The sequence below is a fragment of the Acomys minous genome (genome assembly GCF_964271855.1).
Source record: "Acomys minous genome assembly, chromosome: 11".
Taxonomy (NCBI): domain Eukaryota; kingdom Metazoa; phylum Chordata; class Mammalia; order Rodentia; family Muridae; genus Acomys; species Acomys minous.
This window is the reverse complement of record NC_140492.1, coordinates 65640680-65658259: the sequence shown is the minus strand read 5'-3', so window position 1 is coordinate 65658259 and position 17580 is coordinate 65640680. Positions and strand designations below refer to the sequence as shown.

Here is a 17580-nt window from a genome sequence, read left to right as displayed (position 1 = left end):
CTCCTCCACAGTGAAGACCTCCTCCAGTTTTTCCCCCACCCCGACCCGGCACTGTTGGTAGCACCTGTGTCCGGCTGTGCCCATCCCTAGAGGTCCTCTCCCCCAGTCATCCCGTTCCATTCCCAGCTTCCATGGTTGGTCCAGTTTATATCTCACGGACTCAGAGCTAGGATTCACAAGTAAGAGAGAACATGTAGTGTTTGTCTTTCTGGGTTATCTCACTCAGTATAACGTTTTTTGATTTCCATCCGTTTACCTGAAAGTTTGATGTCTTTATAGCTGAATAGAATTCCATTGCACTTATGGACCACGTTGTCATTATCCACTCATGAGTTGATGGCTGCTTCCAGTTCCTAGCTATTGGGAATGAATGAAGCTGCAATGAACGTAGCCAGGGAAGTATCTGGAGTAGGATATTGAGTCCTTTGGGCATATGCCAAGGAGCGGTATAGCTGGATCCTATGAGGGGTCCGCTTTTAGCCTTTTGAGAATTCTTTACACTGATTTTCATAGTAGCGGTATTTCATAGTAGCTGTACCACTTTACAGTTTCTCATCATCCCCCCCCCCCGCACCCCACCCCACCCCCCACATCTTAGCCACCCTGGCTGGGGTGAGATGAAATCACTAACTAGGACCTTGTTTGCTCAGGAATTAGTCCCCAAAATTCACAAATGGAAAAATCCTCCAACAAAAAGGTTCTGCACTGCAATGGAATCTATCGACTGAGTGGGGGAGCCCACAGAGTGGGAAGACTCTGTGTCAGCTGTATACCCAGTAGAGGGCTGATAGCCAGGGTACACAAAGATCTTAAAATTTCAACCAAACATTTTAAAAATGGACCGCAGATCTGGACAGAAAGCCTGAAAAAGAAGTGAAAATGGCTAAGAAATATCTTTTAAAAAATGGTTTAGCAACCTTATCAATCAGAGAAATGCAAATATTTTCTAATTATGAAAGTAACTGTTTTTGTGTCTGGGGAAACAGCTATCAATAAAGCGTTTGCTATTCACACATGAAGACCCAAGTCCATAGCCCCAGAACCCACATAGGAACTGGTCAGGTGGCAAAGACCTGTAATCTTCAAGGATTACCAAGAATCCTGAAGCATTCTTGCCAGTCAGTCTAGGCAACCTGTGAGCCAGTTTCAGTGAGAGGCCTTGTCTCAAAAAAAAAGCAACTGGAGACATTTGGTTTGACCTCTGATCTCCACATGCAAGAGCATATATGTGTATGTGCCCTTGCCAGACACGCATGCCTACTCTCTGTCTCTCTCCTATCTGACTTTCTGCCTGTCTGTCTGTATCTCTCTCTATACACACATATATATGTGTGTGTGTGTGTGTGTGTGTGTGTGTGTGTGTGTGTATCATGCCATACATATATATTCTCTCTATAGATGTACATACAAGTGTGTATATACATATATGTGTAGATATAAACATAAATAAATAATAAATAAATAAATTGAGTTTTAGTGAATAAAAGCATGCATGCATGCTCGCGCGCCCACACACACACACACACACACACACACACACACACACACACACACAGAGAGAGAGAGAGAGAGAGAGAGAGAGAGAGAGAGATCATTTGAAATTTCACCACTCCAGAACAATAATGAAAGTTAAATTCTGATGCATGCACTACTTTGCTTTTACATCTTCTTTCTCATTATTATGGCATGGGCTTTCCTCAAAAATGTACTTATTTTTTTAATATTCTGTTTTTATGGTGGGAGGGGAGTTTCAGTTTGTTAAAAATCATGATCAGAAATCCCCAGACAGCATGAGCAGCATGAGCAGCATGAGCAGCATGAGCAGCATGAGCATACTGTACAAGGTGAGTGTGACACAAGTTATATAACCATGAAAACAACTATAAAATTTCCTCCAGGATAAAGGAAATAGAGTTTCTGTGTCAGTGCATATTAGAAAGACTAGAAATGTTCACAGAGGCCAGGCTATGTTGCAGCAAGCATGGGTGGAGCTCAAGCCTGTAGGCCTAGGCAAAGGCAATGAATATATTGGTCTACAAAGGGACCAACACGTACAATGGCGCTTCAGGAGGGGATAGTGCCAATGCAAAGGAAAACATGGAGATGGAGTCCAAAGACTGGGCCTGAAATGACGCTGATGAGGCCTGGCCTGGCAGGGCAGGGTTAAAATGTTTTTGTCACTTTCCAGGCATGGTGGGACATGTTTGTTAACTCCAGAACTTGAGAGTAGAAGGTCTGGGACTCTAGGTAAGAGAAATATAGAAGAATGGGGAAATGGAAGGACCCAGAGGGTCGTAGAAACCTACAAGAAGAAGATTGTGATAGGTGGATCAGGGCCCATGGGGGTCTGCTCAAACTACTGCACTAACCAAGGACAATACAAGTAGTAAACATCAAATCCCTACTCTGATCTAGCCCATGGACAGGGCATCCTCCACAGTTATGTGGAGAGCGGGGACTCTGACATGAACTCTGGTGCCCAATATTTGACCATTTCCCCTTGGTAGGGAGGCCTGGTGGCACTCAGAGAAAGAATAAGCAGGCTACCAAGATGAGACTTGATAGCCTTGATAGGGGAAGAGGTCCCCCTCGGTCAGAGTCCTAGGGCAGGGGAATACGGTAAAAGTGGGAGGATACAAGTGATGGGATAACAATTGAGATGTAATCTGAATAAATTAATGTAAAAAAAGAGAAAAAAGTTTGAGGCCAGCCTGGACTACTTATTATAAGGCCAACTTGGGCTGCAGAGCAGAACTTTTCTCCACAAACAAACAAACAAACAACAGCAGCAGCAGCAAACAAGCAAACACACAAACCAAACCCAAAGCTCCTCACCAACAAAATAAATTAAAAATGCCTCAAATTCTCTGGTTTGTTTTGCCATTTGCCATAAGAGCAACAGGAAACTACTGAAGCGTTTTAAGCTCAGTGAACGAAAAATGGATTGATTTTCTAACAAACAAACACAAACAAACATCCAAAAGACAAACTTACAAATAAGCCAAAAGCAAAACTCAAGAAAGAACCATAGTGCTAAAGCAGGGTGCAGAAGTTGCTGGAAAAAGCAGATGCAGGTAATGCAGGTCCGGGTGGCCACCACAGCTAAAGATGAAGCAGCTGCAATAGTGCAATCTAGGGATAACAGTCTACCTGGCAAGGATAGTAGAGGTGCAGAGATGTGGGTGGTTTGGAGACATTTTGGAGTGAAATCATTCAAATTTGGCATGAGAGGCCGGATGTTAAAAGTAAAGAAGAGCTCCAATCACTGTAGCCAGAAGAAAACTGGTAGCAAGCTCTTCCCCAAGCTAGGCATTAATGGGATGTCTCAGTATTTATTTCAGGCCCCTGTGCATATGAGCCCGCAATGTGAAACACCAAATGTACCGTTTCAGTTGGCGTTCCTCTAAAGCAAGAGCGCTTGCATTCAGTCTAATGGGTTATTGTGGGGAGTAAAGGAAAGCATTGGAGTCCCAGGCTTTAGTAGCCTCACGGAGCAAGAGCAGATCTGTGCGGCTGTGACCCCTTTTGCTGTGTTTGTTATTGTTGCTATGCAAACTTCAAGGGTATTACTATCAGGACTATGTGGCTCAGTGTTTGCATGAATTCTTTAAGCCATGGAGGTATCAATGAAGCCCAAATCAACACCACCACCTAGGAGCTGGAGATGGCGAGCCCCGAGCTATTTATAGGCCTTGGTGTTTACTTGAATTCAGACATCCCAGCATGTAAATTATGCAGAGTCTGTGTCACAGCAGAGCACTCTGTGTTCCTAAAAAGATTTCTCCTCTCCCCCACCCCGGAATCCTTTACCTTTTAAAATAAATCTCATTATGGAGTGCTGACATTTTCAGCAAAACCATTCAACCAAAAAGCTGCAGGTTTTTCTCTTTTCTTTTCCTCTCAGACTGAAAACTGGTTTATTAGGCAGCCGTGTATAACACACTGCTAAGTAGATACGATCTATTTAGAGAAGCTTATGTAGATAGCTGATAAGACATTTCAGTCTCCCCAAGACAGAACGCGTTAAGAGTAGGAGTTGATGTTGCTGTAGTGAGTGGGTGGAAACCATAGAACCAAGACTTCTGTAAGACCTCTTGGATTGCGGGCTGTTTCTTTTCTCCATGCTGTAACTCTGAGTTAATTTTCTAATAGAATCACTGTGCTCACAGCCTCCTTCGAGGGCTGTCGGCTGATGGAAAGGTAGTAAGTGTAAACACACAATGGCCATTGTGCACTGGGGAGCCCAGTCAATACTAAGAATCTACACCCACTCCTCCTCCCATGGATGTAACTTTTCATCTTCTCTTACACAACTTTATTCGACAAAGAAGGAGCCACATATATTCAGTTACCCAAAGCCCCTTAGTGACCTGAGTCCCAACCAACACTAAGTTTAGAAAGCAAGGGAGTCATTTCCCATATTCCTCTCCGCAGACTGATGAGGTAAGCCTCGTGTCCATTTTGCAGACAGTCTACGTAAGCTAAAAAGAAGTTTAAACTCTAATCGTATAGGATTATTAAGTGATAGAAATTCATGATCCCACTCACGTAGCCATTTTCCCCCAAAGGATCCAAAATTAAGTTTGACATCCAAATATGTTTTTATTTCATACACACAGCCTTCCTCATACGTTTTCTTACATATAGGGTTGGCTGTACTTACTGCAACTATGTCACCTTCTATAAGCAGCATTCTGTATGGCCAGTGTCTTTATGGTACCCATGGCTAAGAACTTTGCATATTGTTTTTTTTATTAGAAATTATAGAGATTTTCTTTTTAAAAAATCAGACAATGAAATCAGCCAGACTCAAAGACTATACAACTATATGATCATCCATACGGTTCAGGTTGCCACTCAGAATGAACTCTGTGGAGCTTCACGTTGCACTTTATACTTTCAATGTAAAATATATTTGCATAATTTTAATAAAATTGTGTGTAATTATAATTATGTAATAAAACATAATAACATTTCAATAAGTTTGAAATAAAAAATAAATAATGTAAAAAAGCTTAAGGTGTTTCTAGGCAGCATAATTAGGGGCCAGGCTTATACAGTAAGAAATGCATGAATCTGAACCATGACTGTGACATTGAGTGTTTTCTCTGTTGTAAGATGACTCTGGGCAGATAGAGCTCTAGAACTTGTCTTAGAAGCTTCGGATTTGGTCCTAATTTAAAGGGATGCTGTGCAGTAAGTTGAAGAGAGCAATGCCATTCCGTGCACATTGTCAGAACTGCACCATGGTTACCATTCAGTGAACGGTTGGGACCAATCACTGCATTGATTATGTGTGGTCAGAACTCAGATAGGAGTTGGCCAAAAGACAAATGTTTCAACCTTTTAGTAAAAAGCACACATTAAAACAATTCTAATAAGTCAAAATGCTCTTTAAAATTAATATATATATACATATATATGTGCATATTGGGCTAGCATGCATGTATGTGTACCATATACGTGCCTAGTGCTAGCAGAGGCTAGAAGAAGGTGGAAGATTCCATAGAACTGGAATCACACATGATTGTGAACCACCATGTGGGTTCTGGGAATTGAACCCAGGTCTTCTGGAAGAGGATCCAGTGCTCTTAACTGCAGAGCCATCTTTCCAGACCCATCAGTCATAAAGCCTTATATCCTGAAAGATATACTAGACTGACAGACAAGAGCTGCAGAATATGATCACTTCCTCTTAATTAGAAAGCATTGATATTTCCTTCTTGTTTTCCTTTAAGACACTTAATTTGCAGTCAAAATGTCCCACATGTGCCCCTAAAAGTCTCTCACTTTGGGAGCAAATTAAATCAGTCAGCACTTACCACGTGTCTGCTATTCAATTTCTTGGCCATCTCTTCACCAGATGCATATGGCGAGACGGGCTTACGTCATGGTGTTCTGCATTTAAGTCTCTGCTTCATCACCACATAGCCAGTGGTTCCTGGAGGTCAGTGTAAGCTAGGTAGTAGTGAAGGGACACTGTAGTGCAGCCTGAGTTAGGAAAAGAACATTGCTTGTATCCTTGGAGGCAGACATTTTTCCAGAAGAGCAGGGAGGGTGTGAAGTACCAATGGGTTGGAGGTAGACTTGGCTTTTCCCAAATGGTCTGCCTAATGGGTAAAATGTTGAGTTCTGTGGTCATAAGACATTTATTTCCCTGTTTTTCTTTCTTTTTTAAAAAATAATTCTTCACTCATCTCTTATATCCTTGGGCAGACTTGCAGATGAAGAGTGCCAATAGGTGTTTCTTAGCCCCCTTTTCTCCGTGGTGCTTGATGTCTTACTGACATCTGCTATTTTTAGTTGAGAGGCCATGTAATCATTTCTTCTTCCTGTTTATTTCTACAGGATTGATCACTGGAACAACGAGAAGGAGAAGGTCCTGCTACTCACAGACAAGACCCTCTTGATCTGCAAATATGACTTCATCATGCTCAGCTGTGTGCAGATGCAGCAGGTCCCACTGAATGCCATCTGCCGCATCTGCCAGGGCAAGTTTGTCTTCCCAGGGATGTCTCTAGACAAGTGAGTACAATGCCTCAGACTTGGAGAAGCCATGAGACAAGGCAGACGTGTACAGGGAGGTCAGTAACACGGTGAATTGCGAAGCATAGTTCTGGAAGAAAGAAGAGGAGAAGGGGAATCCTACCATTAAGCTCATCAAAGTACCGAGTTCGATTCTAATTGATGTTAGGGAGCAGAGATGTGACTATAAGTAAATTGGTAATTTAGGACAAGAGTCTAAGTGAATAGATCCACATATTTAGGTAGGGAGAGCCTTGAGAATAAAGAGAAAATGTTCTTACTCAACTCACATGGCAAACAATTAGAGAAGGTTTCCCTGGAGAAGCACTTGAGCTGGTATTTGTTGTTGCATAGGAGCTACCCAGGCAGGCAGAAGGATCAAATGGTATTCCAAGCAAGAACAGCATAGCCCCAAAATGTAAGACAGGGCAGGTGGCATGTGGTATGGTTGGCGATCCAAATTGTTCCGTAAAAGCAGATGAATAGATAGATCTTGGCATACTCAGTTGCTCTGTAGATTTTTCAAACTCCCACCTGGAGCTCAAAAGTCTCAGACCAATGATGAGTGACCAGCAGAGGTCTACAGTATAGTGTTGACCTGGGTAAGTTGCTGCATTGATCTCGGAAAGACATGTATTCCCCAACCCTTTTAGACATAAGCCATAGGATGGCCATTTTCATCGAAGGCTGAAGGGGAGCTCTTCCCATAGAACTGTGAGCTTACAGGAGGCAGGCACCATTTTTGGCCCTGGCATTGGGCTTGGCATGTTCTGTGACCCAAGACCTCAAGTACCTTGAACATATGGTTCTCTTTACCGAAGCTCACCATATCAAAGAGCTGTGTTTAATTCACTCTTTTCATGCATACAAGAAGTAACTAATTAATTTCCTTTACTGAATTTTAGAACAAGAAGGTTTTTTGATTGGAAATAATATACACTTGCACACTTAAAATGTATTTAAATGTTATAAAATATTATTTTTAAGACCTCTGTTTTCTACTCCAGACTCTCTCTCCAACATTCTTTACACGGATGCCAGTAACTTATTGCCCACGTTTGAAGAAATTGCCTACAGATATAAAATACCAACAAGCCTCTGGGTATACACTTTTAAAATCACACAGCCGAGGCTCAGTCTCAGCCTTTACTAAAGCAGAGTGTTACTATTTAGATCTACTTAGCTAGCTTCTCATGATGGACATTTAAGTTTGTCTTTGCTACCTTCAACTGTGCTTCTATAAATATTCTTGCCTGTGGGACTTTGCATAAATGTGCAAATACATCTGTAATCTAAAGTTCCAGGAATGGGACTGACGAGGTTAAAGCCATGTGAATCTTAATTCATGAGATAGTCAAATGCCTGCCAGAAAAGGTGTAAATGTTGATTCACGAGGGCATCTGTTGTTACCTAAGCTACTTGACATTGTGTATAATGAAACTTTCTTACTTTGCCAGTCAGCAACGTTAAAGAAATTGTTATTATGTTCTTAATTTATGTTATGATAATATGAAGGGAGTAATTTTTTTCTGTAAAATGCCATTATTTTACTAGAGCAAGTATTGGTCCTTTCTGATTTGTAAGGGATACTTGTGTGTCAAATAACATCATCTCTTTTCTACTGTGCATGTCGTATGCCTTTTGCTCTAGTGTTTCACAGCACTTAAAATGTCATAGTGTTATTTTGTGGCCCTTGGTTCTTAAGTATCAGATTTACCATTCAGTTAGGGTTTTGAAATTTGTCTTTTTGAGGAAGGTATTATCAGAAACAGAATTATAATATACTTTGCCGTGTTTGAGTTCATAATTTAGCTTCAAAACATGGTTAATTTGCTTTTCATCTGAAATTTGCTTGAGTGGGGAAATATTCAAACAGCTAAAATTCTCTACATTACTTATTCAATATTCCACTTTTCTCTGCTGTTTGAAATGCACCTGCACTGTCTATTGCCTTCCCCCTGCCACATCTCTGGGTATGTCCACAGTGTCCTTTCCGTTGTGCTCATCCAAGCCCAGGACAGTTTTAATAATTCTACCGGACTCTGTGTTGCCATGTGTGACTTACTTGGGTCTGTTGTTTGTTGCTTTTGTGTTGTCAGAGTTTAATATATGCATTGTGATGTCCTCATACAATGAGTTCAAAAATGTTCTAGTCTTTGTTTTCTAGAAGATTTTGTTTGTGAGAAATTTCATATCTGTCTTGAATGTCTGATAGCATTTACACAGGAAATCTTAACATTATTAGGGGGAACGGTTTCTTAAATGAAATTATTTTGTGAATATTATATAATTATACTTTCTTTTATTTACTTGCATTTTAGTGAGCTGTGTATTTTTGAGGAATCTCTCAAGCATGTTTAAGTTGGACTTGAAGGGATAATGTTATTAACATTGTTTCTCATTTCCCCTTGGATGTCAGTAAACTATATTAGTAATGCTTTCACGTCCTGCTAAGGGTGGTCTGTGTCCTCTGAGTTTCTTACTTTTCTATTAGTTTAGTTAGTTTTAGAAAGACCTGCCTTTTGTCCCCTTTTAGCTGCTCTTCCCTACTGCTTGTTACTATTTGCTACACTTCTTCTGCTCCTTTCTTTACATTTTTTTCTCACCTGTTTATTCAGGGCTTCTTCTTTTTCTTCTGTAACTACTTAAAGAAGACACAGAGGTTATTGATGTCAGACTTGTCTTATGTTCTATTACGAGTATTCAAAGTTATCCTTTAAATAAGAGTTTGAAAGTCTGAGTTTATGTGCATCACATGCATGTAGGTGCCTCAGGGAGCCAGAAGAGGGCATCAGATCCCTTGGAACTAGAGTTAGAAAAGGCTGTTTAAAAAAAAAGCACTATAGGTGCTGGGAACTGAACCTGGATCCTCTAAAGGGCGGCGGGGGTGGGGGTGGGGTGGGAAGGGTAAGTGCTCTTAAATGCTGAACCACCTCTCCAGCTCCCCAGTGCTCCTCTTTATTTTTGGCAATGCCCAGTGTTTTAAAAGTTCAATTTTAAATCTGATATTATTTTAGTACCTCCATCATTTTATATGAACAACACTTTTCAAACTTTAATCTCTACTTACTAATTCTCTGTATTCACAGTATGATCAATCCCATAGATCACATAGTTAATACATTCTGGTCACATTCTCCTTTTAACTAGAATGGTTACTATTTACACTTTTTGATAGGATTGATTATCTGTAACTCATTTCCTATTTTTCCCTTTATATTTGGCTCCTTTGTTCTTTTTTGCTCATGTTTTGATTAAACGATTGTCATACCTAGATTCTAGTACATCTATTGGTTTTTCATCTAGGTGCTTGTTGTGGTGACTTTATGGCAGGGTTCTTCAAACTTAACAGTATTGGTGGCTTGTACAAGGAAGTTAATTTTCTGGAAAGCTGTTCTGCCTTGTTTAGCATGTTCAGCAGTATCCCTGGACTCCATGTACGTACCTACCACTAGTGATCACTTGAGTTCTTTCTATCTCTATTGATTTACCTTTCCAGAATGTCACACAGCTGGATCTGCATAGACTCTCCAGATTAACACCCTTAAATATTTATTTAAGATTATTTTGTGTGCTTCATGGCTTGATGGTTCTTTGAGGGTACTCATCTACTCTCTTACTTCTTCAACTGTATAATTTACTGAGTATTTTGCATTCAAACAGCTAGTTTTTAAAATTCAGAAATAGTTGAAAATGATGTTTTAGCTTGCTAAGTTCCAAATTTGATAAATGATAGACACACAGGCCATTGTGTTCATATTTTCTCTCTTTGCCCATTTATTTAGTAAGTTTTCTAGCTACTTGATCCATTATGGGCTGAACAGGATGAATTGCATTTCTTGGTTGCCATGGAGGTTGTTTTTACTTTTATCAGTGTACAGTGTGTTGAGTTATAATGTATTGTTTATTGACTTTTATAGGTGGTTAGTGTACTTTTCATTATAAACTGCCTATTCTTCAATCCTTATGTTCGTTTGGAAACTTTTCACAGTGCGTCATTACCTATTTTTAAATTTCAACTTTCTGAATCTCTTTGCATGTAGAGCTTCATTAATTTTAACCTTCCAACCCAGGATGAAAGTTGTTTAAGATGAACTGTTTGGGGCTGGAAAGATGGCTCAGAGGTTAAGAGCACTGGCTGTTTTTCCAAAGGTCCTGAGTTCAATTCCCAGCAACCACATGGTGGCTCACAACCATCTTTTATGAGATCTGATGCCCTCTTCTGGCTTACAAGCACACATACAAGCAGAATACTGTATAAGTAATAAATAAATACATCTTTTTAAAAAAATATGAACTGTTTAAGTACAGTTAGGTAATAGCTACAGTCTTAGTTCTTCCACTTTGATTTGTTATTATAGTTTAGGAGCACATCACCACGTTGTTTATGTTTACATAACATAACATATTGTTTATGTTTTAAACTCAATGGAGGTTTTTTTTTTTCAAATTTACCTTTTGTGGTCTGTGTCTCATTCAGTGGTTGACTGGCTCCAAACCTAACTGCACACAATATTCTACCTTTTTTACTCAACTATTCCACATCATTAATTTTCAATACATTTTTCTTACAATAAGCATTATTACTTTAATGACTATTTTTCTTGAGTAATGCTTCACGTGATGCTCTCTCTTAATTTACACTGAACCCCCCACTTTGAAAGCTGAGAACTCTGAGTATTTCCTTAAGTCTCCCATCCTTTGTCTCTTTCTTTCGTTAGTTTCGCCTGTCAATTTTTACTTTCATGGAATATTTTATTCACCCTCCCATGAGGCATCCAATTATTACTCCTGGGAACTGATGCAACTCCAGGTCCCCTAATTAACCTGTGTGGCTTTATCCGGGTTTGTGTCCTGCAGTTAGATGGGGAGAGGCTGGGTCAGGACCTGCTGCTGTTCACAGAGATCTAGTGTGAAGGGGTTCTTGAGTGAATACTGTGTAGGGAGGTTTAACAGGACTTCCGTTTCAGAGGGGTGGGTTAGAAGCACAGCTAACCCCTGGATTCCACGCACAGCCTATGCAGCTGTTAACTTTATTTCCTCATCGTCAAGAAGATGTAGGTAATAGTCATCCTGCTTCATTAATAGCCTTAGTGTTAGTTCTGTTCGAATGACATGGTAGAAAGCACTTTGTAATGTGCCTCATGGATATCAGGTGCTGACAAGCTCCACGTTTCTTCTAGATTAAAGCATTTGTTAACATGGGACTAAGTGGATTCATTTGATGGTTATCTTTGCTTCCAACCACGTTGGCCTTTCTCGGTTATTAAGTCATCACTCTTAGGTCAGAAGTGAGGCAGCAGGAGGCAGAGTAGGAGGCAAGAGAGCAAAGAGCAAGACAAATAGACTCCTGAGAAAATCCTGGGCAGAGTCCAGTGAGCTCTCTCCTTAAAAGAAACACCGGCTAAGAACACCACTACGCTGATAGCCCTGGCTGCTGGTGATAGTGCCGGTTATCAAGTGCCCCTGTCTGCTCTGTAACCACTGACTTTCAACAACCAGGAAAAAGCCAGACTGGCTGGCTGCATGTTGTGCATAAGAAAAGTGAAAGATTTTTGGGTTCCAGGGAACATCAGCTATTACCTATTATAGTTGAGTCTAAAAACCTGCTTTCTTTCTTTCTTTCTTTCTTTCTTTCTTTCTTTCTTTCTTTCTTTCCTTTTCTTTCTTTCTCTTTCTTTCTTTCTTCTTTTCTTCCTTTCTTCTTTTCTTCCTTTCTTCCTTCCTTCCTTTCCTCCCTCCCTCCTTCTTTCTCTCCCTCTCTCCCACTTTTCCCTCTCCTCTTTTCTCTTCTCACCTCCTCCTCTCTTTTCTTTTCCTCTTCTCTCTTTTCCTCTCCTTTACCCCAGTCTCATCCTTCCCCCTTTGTTTTCTTTTCTTTTTCTTTTTTTTTTTTTTGCCTCTTTTCCTCTGCTCTTGATCTTGCTCCTCTTTCCTGCTACAACTCAGAGTGAAGACCTCATTTTTTGTTGTTGGAATTACACCTTCTCCTAAGCGCAGAATGGAGCAGAACACATGCCAGTGTGCACTGCATGCTGGTATTTACAGAACAGTTGTTTTGTTTAACTCAATTTAATTTTGGTGTCATGCAAAGGAAGGGGTACTGGCAAGAGAAAACTAAGGACTGGAGATGACTTACCGGTGAAAGGAAAGCTGAAAGAGTCTCCTTGATTTATTCCCCATAAACAAAACTAGGAAGTAGCCTGGTCTCTCTGATCTGAACCCCAAATGCTATTTCTATCAGAATTGGGTCTGTTCCCAGGTTTTAATTAAAAACTAATTTTCATAATTGTATAGTGTTTATAATGTCCCAGAAGAACAGATGAAGGGGAAGACTGGCCTTTAACCATTGGAGTAAACCCTAGCCACACATTTCCATACCATGCTAATCTGGACAAATTCCTAGAACTTTCTTTCCTTTTAAGACAGAGTTTTGGTGTTTGGTCCAGACTGCCCTTGATCGAACACTTGCCCAGACTTACTCTACTGAGCGATGGGGCTAGAGTACTGTGCCACTATACTTGAGGTGGCTTTTATTCCAATGTGCCTCAGTTTCCAATTGATGAAATGTCAATAATAAAACCCTTACAGATCCCTTCAGCGGGTTACTGTAGATTAAAAGATTGGCGTGGAAGGTTTTCATAAATACATTTATAGGTTTAAAAAAACCCCGCATGTTTACTTTTCAGATTCTCAGTCCTCAGATGGCTCTCCTGCTTCTGGAAACAGAGGGTGGGGGTTATCTGAGACAGGGGCTCCCTCTACCTTATTTATTTAGCTGTTTGATTTTTTTTTCAAGATGTGGGTCTCTGGGTAACCCTGGCTGCCTTGGAACTCACTCTCTAGACCAGGCTGGCCCTGAACTCACAGATCTATCTGCCTCTGCCTCCCGAGTGGAGTGCTGGGATGAAAGGTGTGCGGCACTACCACCCAGCTATACCTGATTCGTACTCACCAGGGCATTTTCATTTCTGAGGGGCCTGTTCCTTTCACTGTGTTCTCATTTGAACTCTCTCAGACAGGTCTGCCTCTGAACGACCTGGAGCCAGCTACTTGAATCCACTGCCTCAGTTCCCTCATTTGTGCACTGCCGGTGGGATATGGTAATGCCAGTCTCCTGGGTCTGTACCGAGGTTTGATGAGCTAAGCATACATGATGCTGAGAAAAGTATCTGATGGGGGAATGAGCATCTGAGTGCCAGAAGCACGGGAAAAAGCTTGCCAAGACCTTGTTGCCCTGACCAGCCTTCCTGGTGTGCCTGTCCCTTGTCCTTTCTGATTCTCATTTTGCTGAAGCCATGAAGCCTCTAGGCTTTCCCGTTTCTTCACTGTATTGGCACTCTTATACTCATGCGGGCCTCTATTGGCATAGCAATCTTTACAGAAGCCATTCATTTTTGTGAACTAAACGATTTGGCTTAATCAATTCCTCCTGGGGAGAAAAAAAAAAGCTCTAAAGAGGTTTTCTGCTGGAAAATATTGTTGCTGTCACATTGAGATGCCAGCCAAAGCTGAGTGGCCCAGGCCAAGAAATGTCTTCCTGCACGAGGAGGTGTAACACACGTATCTCTCGGTGTTGTTCCCGTTTGTATTGTGTAAAACACAAGGGTTTGCTCACAGGCCTGGGAAGCGGGTTTCTATGACCAACACCTGTCCTGCCTCTGGCAATGTTCATATCCACTGGAGCATCCTCTGCCCCTGGAGACCTGGTGTGAGCATCTAGAGGAAGGAAAGGTGGTCCTTGCTAAACACTCTTCTGTTGTCTCACCCTCGTGTGTGTGTGAACCCAAGAATCCGAAGGCCACCGTGATGCTCCACGCCCCCACCATGTGAATTTGGCATCCCTTCTGCAGCTGAGAGCTTCAAAGGGCTTCTGTGCTGCGTAAAAATCGGCTCATGGCCCAGGCTGATTCTGCTGGCTTCGCGTCTGTCAGTGTGTTCTAATCACTGTTATAAGTGTGGTTCTGCGGAACACCTTGTAAAATATTTTCCTATTGCTCCAGCAACATCTCCTGTCTAGACAATGTAATTATGAGCACAGAGCAAATAGCTGAAGTGTGTGCCGCCCCCAAGGGTTGCGTAACTCCAGGAGTGGAGCCGGGAAGGCAGAGGGGAGGTGTGAGCGCTGTGAGTTACTTTGTGTTGACCTGACCAGAAAATTGAGCGTACCAAAGGAATCGGAATAACTTTTAATTAAGGAGAAACGATCTGGTGGAAGCTGCTATTTTGTTGTTTTCTCAAACTCAGGGGATTAAAGGTACTAATGGAATTCCGTCTAATCGCATTTTTCCCCCTTGGCTTCGGAGGCGGTTTGTGGTCTTTGCCTTATTTCTCTTTTAAAGCTACTTATTAATAATAATCTCTCCTCCCAGCAACATTTTGGAGACCAAACGCAGCTCCACACATGTAGTTCTTTCCAACTAGTATTAAAATTCGGCTTGGTGAGTCCTTTTTGAAATCAAGCCATTCACACACTTCCAAAGCAGGCTCTGGCTTGGGCTCCAATCGAGAGCCACTGTGTCAAGGTCACAGAGGAAGAGAAGAGATTTTCTAATGGGTGGAATGAAAAGGGTCTGGGGAGCAGGTAAAATAGGGAGGTCTGTGTAGAGTGAATAGGAGTTCGGGGCAAGAGATAAGCCCAGGTGGGGTGAATAAGTGATGACTGGCTAGTGGGATATGCCAAGTCTCCCATGTCTTAGAGTTCAGCTGTTTTAAAAGTTTATTAGAAATTTATGAGTCATCTTAAATGATATAATGAAGAGTTTGGAGTTTAGCCATATCCTGGGATGGTGTTGGGAGTTCTGGGGGAGGATCCTGAAACAGTTTATATTTTCTTTCTACAAGATAAGAGCACTAACAATATGGGAAATGATTTGGTTGAAAAACAAAACAAAACAAAACAAAGAAAGTGGCTAGCTAGGAGAAACACTCCTTGATAGCAGGGTTGGCAAATCATAGGATTTGATCTGGGCTAGCGGATGGGAAAAAGGAGGGCTCAAGTGTGGGAAGACATGGCCAAAGCAGCATCTCGGGCGTGGGATGATGGGATTGGGTTTTTGTGGTGTGGGTAAAGGTGGGAGGAGGTTCAGACTAAGCTGTCTAGTGAAGGATGTTCCCTGTGTCTGTTGTTACAGAGCAGTCAGAGTGCACAAGAGACTGTGGGGAACGATGAGGGTTGAGATAACTGTTACAACAGAACCGGAACTTGGTTGTGTAAAGCCAAGAACTGTATTCCATTGTTTTAGAGTCTCTCCTAAAACCTCTATCAAGCTGCCAGTGGTATATAAGGTCTCTGTCAGAGAACACCACTTCCACACTCAGGTTGTTGTTGGCAGACCAGGCCCTCACTGGCAGTTGACAGAGGTGTCACTTTTCCTGCCATTGCCTCTTCATAAAGCCAATGACAACATAGTGGTTGACTTCTCTTGGGGAGAAAAAAAGAGGGGTTTCAGGGAGATGTTCCTTCATCCTTTCTACAGCATTCTGCATTGTTCAGAGGCAATTCACTAAACCAGGCCATGCACGAAGGGAAACTGTTACCCAAGACATGCAGATCAGAAAGTAGACATTGCTGCAGGCAATCTGACAGACATCTTCCCACTCACAGGACACTAGAACTTTAATCACAGATGTTGACTTAGACTGGAGTGGTGACACTGGATGTAAGGAATGACTTCCCTAAAAAAGGAATTCTAGTGATGGCCGTAAGTCAGGATGAGGGACGTTGTGAAGCATATGCTCCAGAAAGCAAGAATATATAGAAAGCATAGAGGGATCATGGGCTCTGATGAGCTATAAATGTTATTATGACTCCAGTCTACTGTACCTGGCTTGACGGAAAGTCACAGAGATGGATCTTTTACATATACAGTGAGAAGCTAGAACAACATGGGAACAGCTAGGACAATCCTAATCTACCTGTTGCTTGTGTTGACACTCAAAAAAAAAAAAAGAGTGATGAGGGTCAGAGTCAGAACAAACTGGGAATCCCTTGTCATGAACTATGGGGCTGCAGAGAAATGGGTCTGATTCAGAGCACAAAATGAGGACAATTGCTCACTCACCTCTTAGGATAACTACTTCTTGTGTAATGAGATAACATCCATAAACCACCCAGGGTCTGTGGTGGAAAAGACATTATGTAAACAGATGTCTTTGTCATCGAGGAAAGAGCGATGCAAAAGATCACAGGAAGAAGTGCATCTGGATGTCATGGCGTTTGACTCCAAATGGTCACTTCAAGTCAGTAGGCGGAGGCAACAGAGTACCACTGGTGGTTGGGAAAAGTGTCAGTGTGGAGCAGCAGGTGTGTGTGTTGGGGGTGGGTGGGTGGTTGGCTGTTCTAGCTAATTCACTCATAACGAGCAGCTGTGCTTTTCAATCCTAGTTATGCGAGGGCAATTGCTTACAAATCCAATACAGATTCTCCACCTCTGGAGAATAAAATCGAAATCATTCTTCTGACTCTGTCTCCAGCTTGCCTCGCCGCTTCCTCTTGCAGTCTTTGTTTGCTCCCCTCTGACATGCGAAGGCTTGAATGAGGTGAAGTCATAATTCTCTGCCATGCCTTGTGCAAATGATTAATCAAAATGTTAGAAGCGTCTATTTTTTTTCTTCTATTAAATGAGAAAAATAAGGACTCTGTCATTGGGCAAAAAGCACAGTCACCAAAGAACCAATTTTTAAAAATTTTTCTTTGTGAATATTTAACTCTGCAAAGAAATTGTACACTTGTACTTATATATACACATTTATTGTACAGCATAAAAATAAGAGTGAAGTGGAAGAGGGAGACAGGCCAGAGCTGGCATTTTTTCCCCCAATTAACCCACACATTCTTTCTCTCTCTTTTTCATTCCCCTTATTCTTCTGAGTTCAAGGCCTCAGCCCCACTCATGTAAATCGTATCATTTTTCTCTTATAACTCCAAGTTTTTATACTATTAAAAATATACACGACTTGGCTGGGCTAGTGTAGTTGCAGCACTGAGATGGTCAGGGCCGAGTTCAAAGCCACCCTGGGTCATAAAGTGAGACTCAAACCAGAACAACTCCC

The 17580-nt window shown here is 41.5% G+C and overlaps 1 protein-coding gene across 2 annotated transcripts in view; it reads left to right on the top strand.

Annotated features, from left to right (window-relative positions):
- The window catches only part of TPRG1 (tumor protein p63 regulated 1), a 135513-nt gene that overhangs the window by 66331 nt on the left and 51602 nt on the right, over positions 1 to 17580 (top strand). For both annotated transcript variants that reach the window (XM_084802541.1, XM_084802540.1), the window contains exon 4: positions 6349 to 6525. In XM_084802541.1, coding sequence (XP_084658667.1) covers positions 6349 to 6525 — 177 coding nt within the window. The remainder of the gene's footprint in view (positions 1 to 6348; positions 6526 to 17580) is intronic.